This window comes from Corvus brachyrhynchos, unplaced genomic scaffold (assembly GCF_000691975.1).
Source record: "Corvus brachyrhynchos isolate BGI_N302 unplaced genomic scaffold, ASM69197v1 scaffold114, whole genome shotgun sequence".
Classification (NCBI taxonomy): Eukaryota; Metazoa; Chordata; class Aves; order Passeriformes; family Corvidae; genus Corvus; species Corvus brachyrhynchos.
Window position 1 is genome coordinate 8,122,605 of NW_008238337.1, and position 13,518 is coordinate 8,136,122.

Here is a 13,518-nt window from a genome sequence, read left to right on the forward strand (position 1 = left end):
GCACCATATGCAACTGCTTTGTTTCTCTACCCTTCCCCAGCACCTGCTTCTGACATTAAAGAGGCCAAGCCACTGACCAAAGCCCACTGGCCTCCCCCTGTGGCTGTTACTGCCACAACCAAACTGGCACAGACCGTGTAGGTCTTTCATACAAGGAAGCTGTAACATTCCTGAATTTTCTTTTTTTTTTTTTTCCTCCTAAAGAGAAATAGGAAAGGAGGTAAGAATGAATTCTTACCCACTATGCAACCTTGACATTGGTAGGTACAAGTCTATTAAGTCACCACAATTCTTTTGTGGAAAGGAATTCACTTCAATTCCAATCAGATCAGGTCCTTACTGTGCAATTTCAATTATGTGTAAATTTATCACCCCATAAAGAAACCAGCCATGAAATTACTGCGCAGGAATGGTATAAATCAGCTTGTTCAGTCGCTTCAGTACTTTGGTATTTAAGGTTTTTCATCATTTTATTTTGTTAGAAAAACCTAAAACATTTTAAAGGATTTGTTTCATACTGCTATTGTTCTCAGATTAGCAGCAGCAGAAATATTTAAAGACCTGATTAGGAGGCTATTATTACAGCAAGCCAACATGTTGGAAGAGTTACTGCAGCTTCAATATAATCCTTAGGGAATGTTTCTATTTGCATTCAGAGATGGCTAGGTGGAATATAACTGTACATTTAAGAGGCTTAGTTGATTTCTCAGTGCTCTATTTATTTTAAAATGACTCATTAGAGCCGTAATTTCTGTTTGGGATCATCAGTCAAAAGCATAATTATCTCTTCAGGCAGAGATGGCAAGTGACCATGGGGTTTACCTAACCTCCACAAATTTCAGTGGGCCACTCAAACCATCAAGTTACTGCTGCTGAATGAAACTGCCCCATAATTTCCTCATACAATTATTCTCCAGGTAGTATTAACATATTAATCTACAAATTCTAGAGCCTAAAATAAACTACATAAGGAGCATTGGATTCTATTGCACACATTGTAAAATGCTGACATGCAAATTTTTTTATCTGTTGGCAGACTCCTACCTTTTACATATTAATTGGCCTGTTCAAAAGACAGCAGAAGCTTCTGTGTTTCCATTTCCAGAGATCTAATGCCCAGTAAGGCACTTCGGAAAAGTGATAGAATTATTGTATGCTGTGTAAAACCCAAAGTGTGCTGGTAAGGGGCAATATCATTTATTGCCAATACTACCTAGTAAGCATGCAAAACCAAAATTGATAAAGCACTGCTTTATCTAAGGAACCACAATTTTTTGGCCATCCCAGCTTGGCACAGTGATTTTATTCAGATAAGATGACAACATATAAAACATTTTTTAAAAACTCAAACCAGGTTTTGTTTGAATAAAAATAGTTTAATTAGGTTTCTATTGGCTACATTTAAATCACATTTAATATTAAATTAATCTGTATTAAAATATGTACAAAGAATGATGTAATAATACATAAACTACTTATTCATTATAATACATGAAAACATTGAAGTCACAGTGAATTCAAGCAAACACTTCAAGTAGAAAAGCATTCCACATGTACACATATACACACTCACCAATGCACAGCAGGGTAAGGCCAATAACCCATTTCATATGGCCAAAGTAAAATGAAAGCTGTTATGGAAGAGGATAAGCTACTCTGTCAATATTTATAGTGCTACAGTCTTCACAGAATTATCATAGTATTTCAGCCTCCTTCCAGGAAAACTATTCCCAGAGTCAAGCTACAAGTGACAATGCAGTATCACAATGCATGACTAAAAAGGCTTTATTAACACTGGCATTCCCCAGATTTTTCATTTGGTATTTGGCAGTTACTCAGTATTTGGATTTTAAAAACCCTAAAATCTTAAAACTCCTCTCACAAAACAAGTCTTTCAATTAAACTACAAGACTTCAACCTGACAGTACTAAAAACCAGTTTCAATATTCTAGAACTTCAAGGAGAGTTTCAAATAGTTTGTTCAAAAAAATAAAAAGCATTCAAGACAATTTTAAAAGCACATTTGAATGGTAATATAAATATGGAACTTCAAAACCTATTTTTTGTTATGGGTCAACAACTGAACATCACAAGAGTATAGTCTACTAATAAAAGCAGGTCTGATAAATAGAAATCCAGTATACAAATACCAGGTGACAGCTTTTGCCATTACAAGGGTGGGATGTTTAGAAAATGATGTGTTCAGTATCTCTGTGCTGAGATCAAAATCCTTTTGACCTCCCAAAAGGCATAAAAACACCGGTCCAGGCCTGTACCAGTACCTAAGACACACCAAAACTGAAGCACCATGAACTTTGGAACATCCAAAATAATTTCAGAGGGTCTCATCCTCAGCTTCCAGCACAAGGAGCCAAAAGGCACCACTGCATAACAAGAGCAGAAGACAAAACAATCAGTAGTCAGAGTGTAAAGAAAGAAACAAACCAACATAGAAATCCTGTAAGCCATGCATGACTCTGCTGTCTAACAAGCAGCTTTGAACTAGTGTGAAGCTATTTGTCACAACTACAAGTAAAGTCTTACATCCTCATCTCTGCTTCAGGCAAAAACTACACAGCAACATAAACTACAAACCTAACACTGTGAAAGAAAAATGCAAATTCTGCATTAATGTCAAAGCCAGTGGCACTGCTGTGGCCAAAATTCCATCCTGATCTCAAGCCATCAGAATTAAATGTCAGTAACAGAGTGTCAGCTACAATTGGCTAATATTGCCATTTCTCTCACAACACAAACACATGCTCCTTTTCCACCCTAAGTTAAAAAGCCACAAAAAGTTAAGAACAATGAAAGAGAAGCTCATGGATGACAAAACTTACATCTCTTAAGGAAGAAAAAATTTCATTTGTACATTGTCTGCCTCCTCCTCCTCCAAACGAAAACAATTGTCTTTGTAAGAAACTCCTAGCTTCAATTTATATTTTCACTAAAGGTTGCCACATTTTAAAAAAATATTCTACAGATAGTAGCAGGCTACTTGATTTGTAATAATTTTTAGATTAATCCTTACAGTGTCTTACCTTTAGGACAAGAGAGAAATGAGTGCATCCAGAAATTTGCTCCGATCTTCTGTTTTCAATTCAATTACTAAAATAGGAAATATTTTATTACAGGATGCAAATAACTGAAAGATATACCAGATGTCACACTTGAAGAACAATAAGCCTGAGTATACCAATTTATATTCTTACTCGACTTTAAAAAAGGAGAAGCTATTTGGACAAAATGCAGAAGAGATTGTTTATTTTGTGCTTAGATCTTAGCAAACTAATTTCTAGGTGCTCACTACACAATATAGCAGGCACTTCTTAAATCTAAGAGTATTTCTTTGTATGTTCAACATGCATAGATAAATATATATTGTTAAAAAAGCCTGTCTCTTTTTCAAGCATGTGCAAGTTGGGCTGATTTCACTGCCTAAGCGTCTCATCAGTACCATGCTTGGTTCGGCTGCTAAATTTACAGCCTTCACACATAACATCACGGACTGTAAAGTGAAGTGCAAATGTGAAAACCGTTGCTGCATGCAAAATGCAGACTGCCTCGAAAAGGTAAGTTTTTGGTTTCTGCAGCTGGAGGCAGCGCTTTGAGCCCGGGCCGAGCCCTCCCGTGGGTTGCGTTTGCAGCACAGACCCGCACAAAGGAGCCGCGCCAGCACCGCCCCCTGCGGGCCCCGGAGCGGGGCAGCGCTACTCACTCGACATCTCGAAGTGGTTGTGCAGCGTCCGGGAGTTGGTGCTCTCCGCAGCCTTCTCGAAGGCTCTTCCAAAAAAGCTGAGGCAGAAGTAGAAATACAAATAAGCGTCACAGGAAAGGATGTTTGCCAAGGTAGAAGCATGGAACTTTTTCCTGGCTGAGAGGTGGAAATGGCTCCCAGATGTTTTTCCAGGTGTATTCAACACGCACCTCACTTATTCACGTGCAAGATTATTTACATTGGAGGCTTTTAGAAGTGAAGTAATGGGCCATATAGTGAACTATTTCCCTTTTTTAAGAAGGAAGGAAAAGAAAAAGCCTTGTAAGGAAGGTCTTGAAGATCTGTATCTTCTCTTGAAGTATCTCATGCACACTGTATGCAAAAGGTGTGTTTTTGAGAAGGATACAATTCAAGTCAACATAATCAGTGTTAAATAAGTACAGGAAAGATATGTTTGCTTGTAAACGTTATGCTTACTTCTTTTTGTCCGAGCTTTCTGTCTCCGGAGGAATCCCCACCATGATCACAGTTCCCTGTTCAACATCCATGGGTGCAGCCATGACCAGGGGCAGCAGCTTGCAACGCTTGTTTTTTGTCTGGAAGTCAGAAAGCCTCTTTGTTACACAAGGCTCAGAAAGCAATTTAATATCAGTTCTCCATGTGAGATAGTATTACAAATAGCCACCTAAGGATACAGCTATTCCACAGCTCAACAGAAGGTGGTTTCTTTACGGGAACTCTTAATCCACTTCTTCCTTACAGTAAAAGTCACTTTAAGGACTAGTAGAAATTTCAGTGATGTACTCCCTCAAAACTTACAAAATTACACAAGTGTTTAGATTGTAATTATCTTAGTAATGAAAACGCAGTGCTATGAAGTGTCCCAAGTAGGTATCTTCCCTAGAGCAGCATTCACAACTATGCTAAAATCATCCAATCAATCAGCAGAAAAATATTATTAATAGTTTCATATAATGCTTTTAATAATCAGCTGCAAGTATCTGACAGAACAATAAGTACTACACCAGCCAGAAGGTTGAGAGTCAAAAGCTTTTGATTTACTTACAGAGCAAACAAACGATTTCAGTAAGTATTTACTAAGCAGGCACAGAGACACTGGTTTGGAAAACAGTTTTACATCTGGTGTGCCCTAGGAAAAGAAGAATTATTTCAATTACAATCCAAGATGATTCTTATACTTAATTAATAACTTAATTTTATTACCTACTGACAAGTCCAGAAGCTTTGTGTGGCTCAAAGAACACTAATAAGAACCATTACAATATAGGAGTTTGAGCTCACCCAGCTTTGCAGTGAAGCCCTCTCCTGTTTGTGAGGGCTGATTCTGCCTTAGGGAAGTTCAGAGCAATGTCGATATTGACCCATCAGAGGACAGCACAGTACAGAGAAATAGGTTCTTTCTTACAAAGTAGCTCTTACTGTGCAAAGCAGTTAGGGAAACTGCTATTCAAGGATGATACAGTCAAAAAGGAGAGTCAAATGAGAAGCCATTTGAAGTCACAGAATTCTGACCTCCATGAGGGCACAGTAGAGAAAGGGCCCCTGAGAAATGACAAGGTTGGTGCAAATACAGCTGGCCACTGTCTGCTGAATGGCACGTAACTGCTTTTTGGCTAGGTCCAGTCCTTGGTGCAGCTTGTCCAGGTTACCCCTGCAACAAAAAGAATAAAAATAGACACTTTCTTATTAAAGTTTTTCACATGAACACTATTCACGGAGATGTTTTGGTTTTTTTCTTCAATAGCTTATGAAGCAACAATTAATATTTTAGATCCATAATCCCACTACATTTCCCTAAATAAAATTGCAAAATACTTAAGAGGCATGTTTGAGTACCTGGAGAGACTGTCCAAAGCCTTAATGAAATTAGTTGTTTCAGGCCCCTCTTTCTCTATATTCTCCATGAGAGAAGTTGTTGCATAAACTATGTCACTTGCTGAGAATTTGTTCTTAAAGCCAAAGTGAATGCTGAAGGTCTGAACTCGTAAATCTTTCATTCTGCAAAATGAAATAAACCAGGAAAGTTCATCAACATTATCAACATTGACCAGTTGTCTCCTGAGTATGTTAATCTAAAGAACATGAAGAAAAGCCTTATCCTAACATTTGCAACAAGTCTAGTGTTACTTTGTCAATCGAAGAACCATATTTTTAAAAGAACATATTAGATCTTCTTCATACAAAAATATTTGAACTTAATTGAAAAGTACTTTGAGATAAAGTCTTTGTATTAAAACAATTTACCCAAATTTGTTTGCAGATTCTTCAATCATCTCCCGAAGATTTTCTTTCAAAGATATGTCCATGGAATTAAATTTCTGTTTCACTTGCTTCAAAGGCAAACTAAGAACAGAAGGAAAAAATTAATTGACAGGTATGCCAGAGGAAACAGGTATTTTGCCTTTTTCTCATAGGACTTTTAAAATTATTAGATAATTTACTAAGGTTAAGTCTGACTAAACTTGCAGGCATTTGTTTTTTCAGTCATTGAAAAGTGGATGTGAGGAAGCAGAGGTTACTTTACTGATCTGCCATCCATAAAGGCATACAGCAAGCGTTCCTTGTAAACCAACACACAAGCTGTGTAACTCAGAGACACTGCCACCTATTCAGGGCCCCACAATCATATTTAAAAACCAACAGCTTGACTACTTGCAAGCTATATTTTCCTGTAAGTCACTGAAAAAAAAAAAAGATCCAGATTTTTATAACTCACCCCATGTCTGCCAAAAACTCCTGGAGCCTCTTCTGCCCTTGTACAGACCAAAGCTTAAGGCTAGCAGAGGTGTATGAGGTGTTACAGAGACTTTCGTAGAGAGACCAGTGCTGATACAGTGCCAGGCGCAGGCTGAACAGGAGTTATGGCAAATAACTGCAAGCACAAATATCCTCTGACCCCACAAACTCCACAACAAGTAGGTAAGTATTCAGCTGCCCTTACACATTGCATGTCTGTGCTGCACAAGATGCAGTGAGAAGCTCAGGTGATGTAACACAAGAGGAGCAACACTGACCTCAGTACAGTACAGAACAGTAACCAGTTCTGAAAGGTTAAGCTGAACTGAAGCTCCACAAGCTGCTGAAAGAGGGATTCATGCACAACAAACATTCAGATTTCCCTTTATTTTATTTCAATTCTCAGCAGAGATGGTGCTGGGATTTTTTTTCCCCTAGATAAAAACTCCAGAGGGGTTCACCAGAGAGGGGTAGTGTGTATTTTCCCCAGACCTTCTTTAAGGATACTCATATTCAAACGCAATTCTCATGCAGTCAATGGACAGAGAATTCTCTTCATCCTCGTTGCGGTGGTTGTGGCGAGACACGTGGCGCTGCAGGACCCCAATGTCAGTCACATATTTCATTCTTAAACAAAAACAAGTTTGTCACTTCACTTTCTGCCTGGGAATTTTTGTTCTTGATAACAAGAACACAAAATTGCTTCCTAAAATCAGCAGCATGAAAACTGTAGATACATTTTTAAACCCCCCAACTTGTTAAATAATATTTTTTCAATATTCATCTATACACCCATGCAATTACAACAAAAACCAACAGACTGACCAATGAAATCAGTTACTTATTACATTTATCTCTTCAAAAATGTCCATGTATTAGTAACAATAGAACACCTTTTGTTACTAATTATTGCCAATACTACCTAGTAAGCATGCAAAACCAAAATTGATAAAGCACTGCTTTATCTAAGGAACCACAATTTTTTGGCCATCCCAGCTTGGCACAGTAGAATTAAAGTCGACACATGTAACACTAGAATTCTGATAATATCTAGTAGGAAATAACAAAAAAAGAGGAAAAATATCTGAAACTTGTTCATTAAAACTGTAAAGGCAGCTGGAGGATACAGAACATACAAATTTTTCCTTTAATAAAGCTGTATCAAGTTCATGATTAGGTAAACTACTATTAAACACCATTTCTTCCCAGACCAGAGGCAATTGATTTATAATTTTGTGAAAAACAAAGTTAGCTTAAAAATTCTAAATAATAGAAAGTAATTTTTTAAGACATATATATTCTTATTTTTGGAAGGCAACAGATCACATTCAGGTATTAATATATTTAATATCACTGTTAGTTAATTACATCTGTTATAATAATACCCTTATGCTTCCTGATCTCTACTAATTGCTGTTAGTTACTCCCAAAACCAAAATTTTAAAAGATAGACAAATAAATAAGGAAGAAGAATAATAAAAAAGATAAATTTAAAAAAAACCAACAACTTTCTTACTGAGTGATTTTATCTTGGACCCATTGATCTGTTAGGCCAACAATAGCCCACCTAAAATTTTTTTGGAAGAAAAAAGAAATAGAAAAAAAAGGTTAAACTCACAAATATTCCAATAGAGTGTATTATATTTAATCCTCTAAGTATGTAACAGAATGAATCAGAAACATTGTTTACTAGCAGTACATAGAAGTTAATAACAAAATCATCTACTATTATTCCCTTTTTTGCAGACATACACACATAGTACCATTCTCCCTTTTTCCTTTTAATTAATTTACACAGATGCATCCTCTAGTTGAAGACAAGTACAAAAGAAACTGGAATCTCATACTGAAACCAAATAATTTTGGGAAATCTTGCCTGTCTTTGCAACAGGTTTAAGCTTCCAAACACTACAAAAATGATGATAGAAACCTACCACAACATGTCATTCAAGTCCTTAGACATTATCCATGCCAGATCAAACATCACCATCGCAGACTACAAGAGGGAGAAGCAAAAAAGACAGGATAAATGAGCACAAGACACAGTTCACTAAACAAATAGAACAGTTAAATCTGCCAAGTACTAGCACGTGTTATTAAAGCTCTAGAAATCACACTGGAGTCTGACAATCTGCCAGCTGCTTCCTAAGATACTAAGTAGAAAGAAAAATATTCTAGAGAGCTCTGTAAATCTGCATTATGTATAAAGCAAACACTTAATAAAATATAATCAGAGAGGCCAAATGACAGAAGGAACAGTTTGATGTCCTAAGTGCTATGTTTAGGATAGCCTGACACTTTGAAAGACAAACAACTTTCCTACATGCTCGAGTCTTTGAGACAGTATTTTGTAAATGATAGATACCCTTTTAAAGATCTAAAAAAACCCATAAAACATTAAACTAAGTTAAACTACTTGTATATATATAATGTAGCTTATATATATATAACAATAAGATACAAAAATAGCAAGATGTAATAATATTATATTGAATAGTATTGTTAGGTAATTATATAATTGTAATTATAACATTGGATATTGTCCGATTACCTTTACATTCCCACCTTGAAGTTTTATAGCAAACAGAGTTTATACTTACTGAGGTCCCATGGTATTCATATTGCTCGTAATCAAAAAGAATTTCTCGTCTAAAATGGAGAAAAAAACCACATTTGACTAAATGCTGAACTGGTCATTGGATCCTATGAAAAATATAAGCCAGAAATGGTGATTAATACTTAAATTCCATTTTAGCAATTAAAAATATTAAACTCAGGTTAGGAATTATCTGCAAAGCAATTAGTCTTTAGTAACAACGTGGAAGCCACAATGAAATGTACTCATAAAGCAAAAAGGAAAAATTTTTTACAGCATTATTCCTCAAATCCCATTTTATCTGATTTGTTTCTGCTCATTCCTATTGACTACAGTGGAATTGTAAAAGTAGAAAACATAAGCACAAATTTCACCCCAAGACAGGTAAGAATATTACAGCTATTTGAAGTGAGCCAATCCACCTATTGGTACTCAAATTTTAAATTACTGTTTACAATTTCCTCCATTTAAACACTTTTTTATGTACTAAGTATCTCTCTCCGCTTTCTCTAGCTTTTGTAAACAAAATTACAACTAAAGCACGTTGCAAATCACAGCTTAGTATCTTGTGTTTGTATACTTAACACAATTTTAATCAAAGAATGAAAGAAGAAGATAGAAGCAACACACGAAACACCTATTTACACACCTGCGTGCTTCCCATTCTCGCCTTTGTCGCCTTCTCATTGTCCTCTCTATTACCTCCTGTAAATTAATTTACAGCATGTTAAAAAGCTATAAAAAATATTCTAACAGATTAGCATCTAAATACCTCAATTAAAACTTAATTTAAAAAATGTAATTAAAATTTTTGTTTTAAAGCTTTCTTTAAAAAAAAAAAAAGAAAAAAAAGAATATTGCCATTTACAACATCTAATGAGAAAAGTATTACCAACAATATTTCCAAGGAACACACATAAGATCTTTGTGAAATATTTAATAGATTTGAGAAAAGTTTTCGTGTATTGGTAATTTTCCTTTGAATTTGGTATCTTCTTTTGCTAAGATAGTGCCTTTTTTACATTAGTAGTAAAAAAACATACAATGCTAATGGGAAGATAACGTGAAATATATATTAATCTAAGGATGTCTTCGTATTTAGTTGCCCCTTAATGTTGCTGGTCTCATTCCTCTGCTTGCTTCTATAATATAAATAGAAAATACGCTGCAAGTAGCATGGCAAATTTAATTTCATGTGTACACTTAATATACTTTTGTTAGTTTACTGCTACAAGCACAGACAAAATGCATTGCTAAACTGTTTGAGCTTGTACCTTCACACTTTTGTTTTAGGAGTTCATACCTAAACAAGTTCTATTGCTAGACTGCCAAGCCCATAGCACATATTAGGAGATAGATCTCTCCAGTTCACTGATTATACAAAGAATTATGCATAAGCAAGTTCAAAACATTTTTTTATTTGGAGAAAATATTTCTGTGTAGTTCAGATAAATAATTTTTTTATGTGAAACTGTACCTGTTGTAGTAGATTATTTTTAAATTGTACACTTGGATTTGTGATCTAATGGAACACAATTTTAAAATTAAATATTATTATGATGTAAAATCTATGTAATAGCAGAGTTATTTTTCTTCCTTTCACAACACAGCAGTGAAACAAACCTCTTCAAAGCGTCTGCGCTTCTCTAAGGGTTCTGAGCCATCACTTTCATTCTCTGAGTCCTCTTCTTCATCCTCTTCATCTCTGAAGATGTCATCATAAGCAGGAACATCAAGATCATCATCTTGCTTGACTAACAGCTTAATCTAGCAAGAAGAAAACTGTATTTTAGAGTAAGTATCTTATATAGTGAGCAAAATGGACTCTTACTTAGTAAAAGAAACTAAAAATTCATTTAGGCTGTGATTGATTCCTGACATTAAAAAATATTGGTTTTTAGTACAAATATCATAGTGATTTATAGACAATAAGAGTAAAAATCCATATTCCTTTGTTACAGCATTACTGAAATAATTATCATTTTAATGCTTGTTAAAATCAAATAATTTGTGCTTAATACTTCAAATTCTGTGTGTTGCTAGATGCTGAGGGATAATACATGTTACATTCTGGAGGATGTTTATCCTCTGATTTATGGCAATTTGATTCATAACAACAAGATTAACAGGTGTTTACTACTGACAACTACCACATTGCTAACATTAAGAGATTTTACTACTGGAAATAGGATTTTTTCTGATCACATACATTACTACTGCAAATATTTACTTACTAATGCTGCTTTCTGACCTACAAGCTAATGCTCTAATGTCCTGCAAACACAGAAAAGCACTACACTGCTCACCACCACACTGTGGGGAGAAGAAAGAAAAGCTTTTACCTGTGTGTCATTGTAAACATTCACTACATTGATTGGTCTGTGACTGTCACATACAAAAAAAAGAGTATCCTCTTCAGGCTGCAAGATTTCCAGGAGGTCAACATTGGCACCACAATTAATAAGAACAAAATATTTGAACTGCAAACAAAAGCAGAAAAAAAGAATCAGAGTGTTACTTAAATTGCCAGGAAACATGGAAAACTGAAAACACGTTTACAAAACCTCCAAAGCACTCATCATTGCCAAAACTTGTATTTACTTTCTGATATTTGATGTCTCTGAGACAGAAAAAAATTTTTGAGGCAAAACATACAATTCAGGGATGTTGGACATCTAGTATCACCACCTTTGTATCTCAAAATGTGTGCAAACTTAACTTGACTCTATCAACATTACAGCACATTCAGTCAAGGTCATGTTAAAAACTTCACTAGTTTATTACTAGTATGTTGAAATGCAACCACAGTTTTGAAGTAACCACTAATAATCATGAGCTTAAGTGCTGATATTTTAAATTGGGGAAGGGGAGAAGTTTATCTTTACAAAAGATGAGCTGCAGCTTAAAAATTTTCCAGTATTTTTTCACCTGATCTTTATGCTCGAGAAAGGCAGTTTCAAGTTCTTGCCACCCAGACACTGGCACGAGTGTGTATTGCACATGGTCACATTGAAACAAAGCCTGCAAGGAAGCAACAGATGTTAGCAAAGGGGAGGGGAAAAAGCTTCTCCTGCAACACTACACCACGCTATGATTCGATTCCATAAAAATCTTTCAAATAAAGACATCCAAAATGACAAATCTACACAAACTCTGAGAGTATGACTCACCAGATTTCAGTGCTATAACTCATGGTAATGAACATTACAAAAGCAGATTAAACCTCCCCCCTTTTCCCAGTTCAAACCCATTTATAGGATCCCAGGGCATACGTATTTCTCCTACGTTCAGCCTGCTATGATAATGAACCAAGACTTACTTGGAGTATTTTACAGGCACATAATGCATCAACATCTGAAGCAACAAGAAGAAGAACACGCTGCAAAAGCAACAAAATAATAGCATTAATATATTTATATAGGTGCCAAACAGAGTGTGCTGGTACATGAAATGTATAGAATACTGAGACAGCAGAAATTCAGATAGAGATTATCATAAGCATAAAACGGGATTGCTTCTGAATGGACACTGCACCCAAAATTAACCAGTTTGGATACCTGTCAATATTAAAAATAAGCAACTCCACATACCCAAAAGATGTCAGCTGCTTTAGGCAGATGTAACTACTCAGACTCCTCTGAACCTGACATAGTTTTTAAGTTTCACAACTAGTCATGCCCCACGATTATTTTCATTGTGTCTAGAATGGCATTCGTTTGCAGCACAGATCTGCAACAGAAAATCTGTAGCAAAATCAGGGCAAGGCAAAGCAGGAAATAAATTCTTTTGCCTAAATTAAGGTTGGCTGGTATGGGGTTTTTTTTTTCGTTTCATGAGGGTGTTGGTTTTTTTCTGGGAGGGAGGGTGTTTTGAGATTTCCTCACAGATGGAGAAATTAAGATAAATACTTCCATTTGCACAATCCATATCATTTCACTGGTAGAAATCACAAAAGACCGTCCAACAAAAGCTTCACCGCCTCAGTGTACACATCCACTGTGAACGGAGTTAAGCAAGCCTGGGTTAAAAATAAAAGTAGCAGAGAGACGTGCCACAAGAAAGACTGCAAGAAAAACATTAAAGATGGCAGAAAACAGTATTTAGCGTCTGGGCAAGTAACACCGAAAGGGCTGGAAAAACACTTTAAAAAGTAGTTCAGAGATGTCATGGTTAAGCATGAGATCCAGAACACACAAAATCACTTGTGAGGAAGGAGGTGAACTGTAAGTGAAATCCCTGGCGAGCCCTCACCGCGCTGACGCTGCTTTGTCTCAGATTCCCATGGGTAGAGAAGGGGAAAAATACCCAGGAAAGGGATTTTTTAGGACCCGGGTGACTGCCGGGCCCGCTGCCCTCAGCGCGGCCGTCTGCCCGGTGCTCCCCGCGGCCGATCCCCGCCCCGCAGCCCCCGGGGCCGGGGCGCCCCCGCCCCCGAGCCCCGGAGGGG

At 36.4% G+C, this 13,518-nt stretch overlaps 1 protein-coding gene across 1 annotated transcript; it reads right to left on the reverse strand.

Moving 5' to 3' along the window:
* Positions 1-1,348: 1,348 nt before the first annotated feature.
* CDC45 (cell division cycle 45) lies at positions 1,349-12,998 on the reverse strand. Its single transcript, XM_017734738.1, has 19 exons — positions 12,980-12,998; positions 12,391-12,533; positions 12,000-12,092; positions 11,414-11,551; positions 10,695-10,838; positions 9,721-9,776; positions 9,076-9,124; positions 8,410-8,471; positions 7,992-8,042; positions 6,983-7,102; positions 6,456-6,587; positions 5,984-6,082; positions 5,576-5,737; positions 5,252-5,390; positions 4,785-4,868; positions 4,196-4,314; positions 3,719-3,795; positions 3,042-3,108; positions 1,349-2,384 (listed from the first exon to the last, which is right to left on the reverse strand). The coding sequence occupies exons 1-18, from the start codon at positions 12,996-12,998 to the stop codon at positions 3,044-3,046; spliced, it is 1,752 nt and encodes a 583-aa protein (XP_017590227.1). The 3' UTR covers positions 1,349-2,384; positions 3,042-3,043.
* Between the last annotated feature and the right edge of the window lie 520 nt (positions 12,999-13,518).

Bases quoted from the DNA above. Each gene is read 5' to 3' on its own strand.
- CDC45 (XM_017734738.1), bottom strand. The intron at 9,125-9,720 runs GTGTGTAAATAG...TCTCCATTTTAG, and splicing joins CGAGAATGGGAAGCACGCAG to ACGAGAAATTCTTTTTGATT. The intron at 8,472-9,075 runs GTAAGTATAAAC...TCCCTCTTGTAG, and splicing joins ATGAATACCATGGGACCTCA to TCTGCGATGGTGATGTTTGA.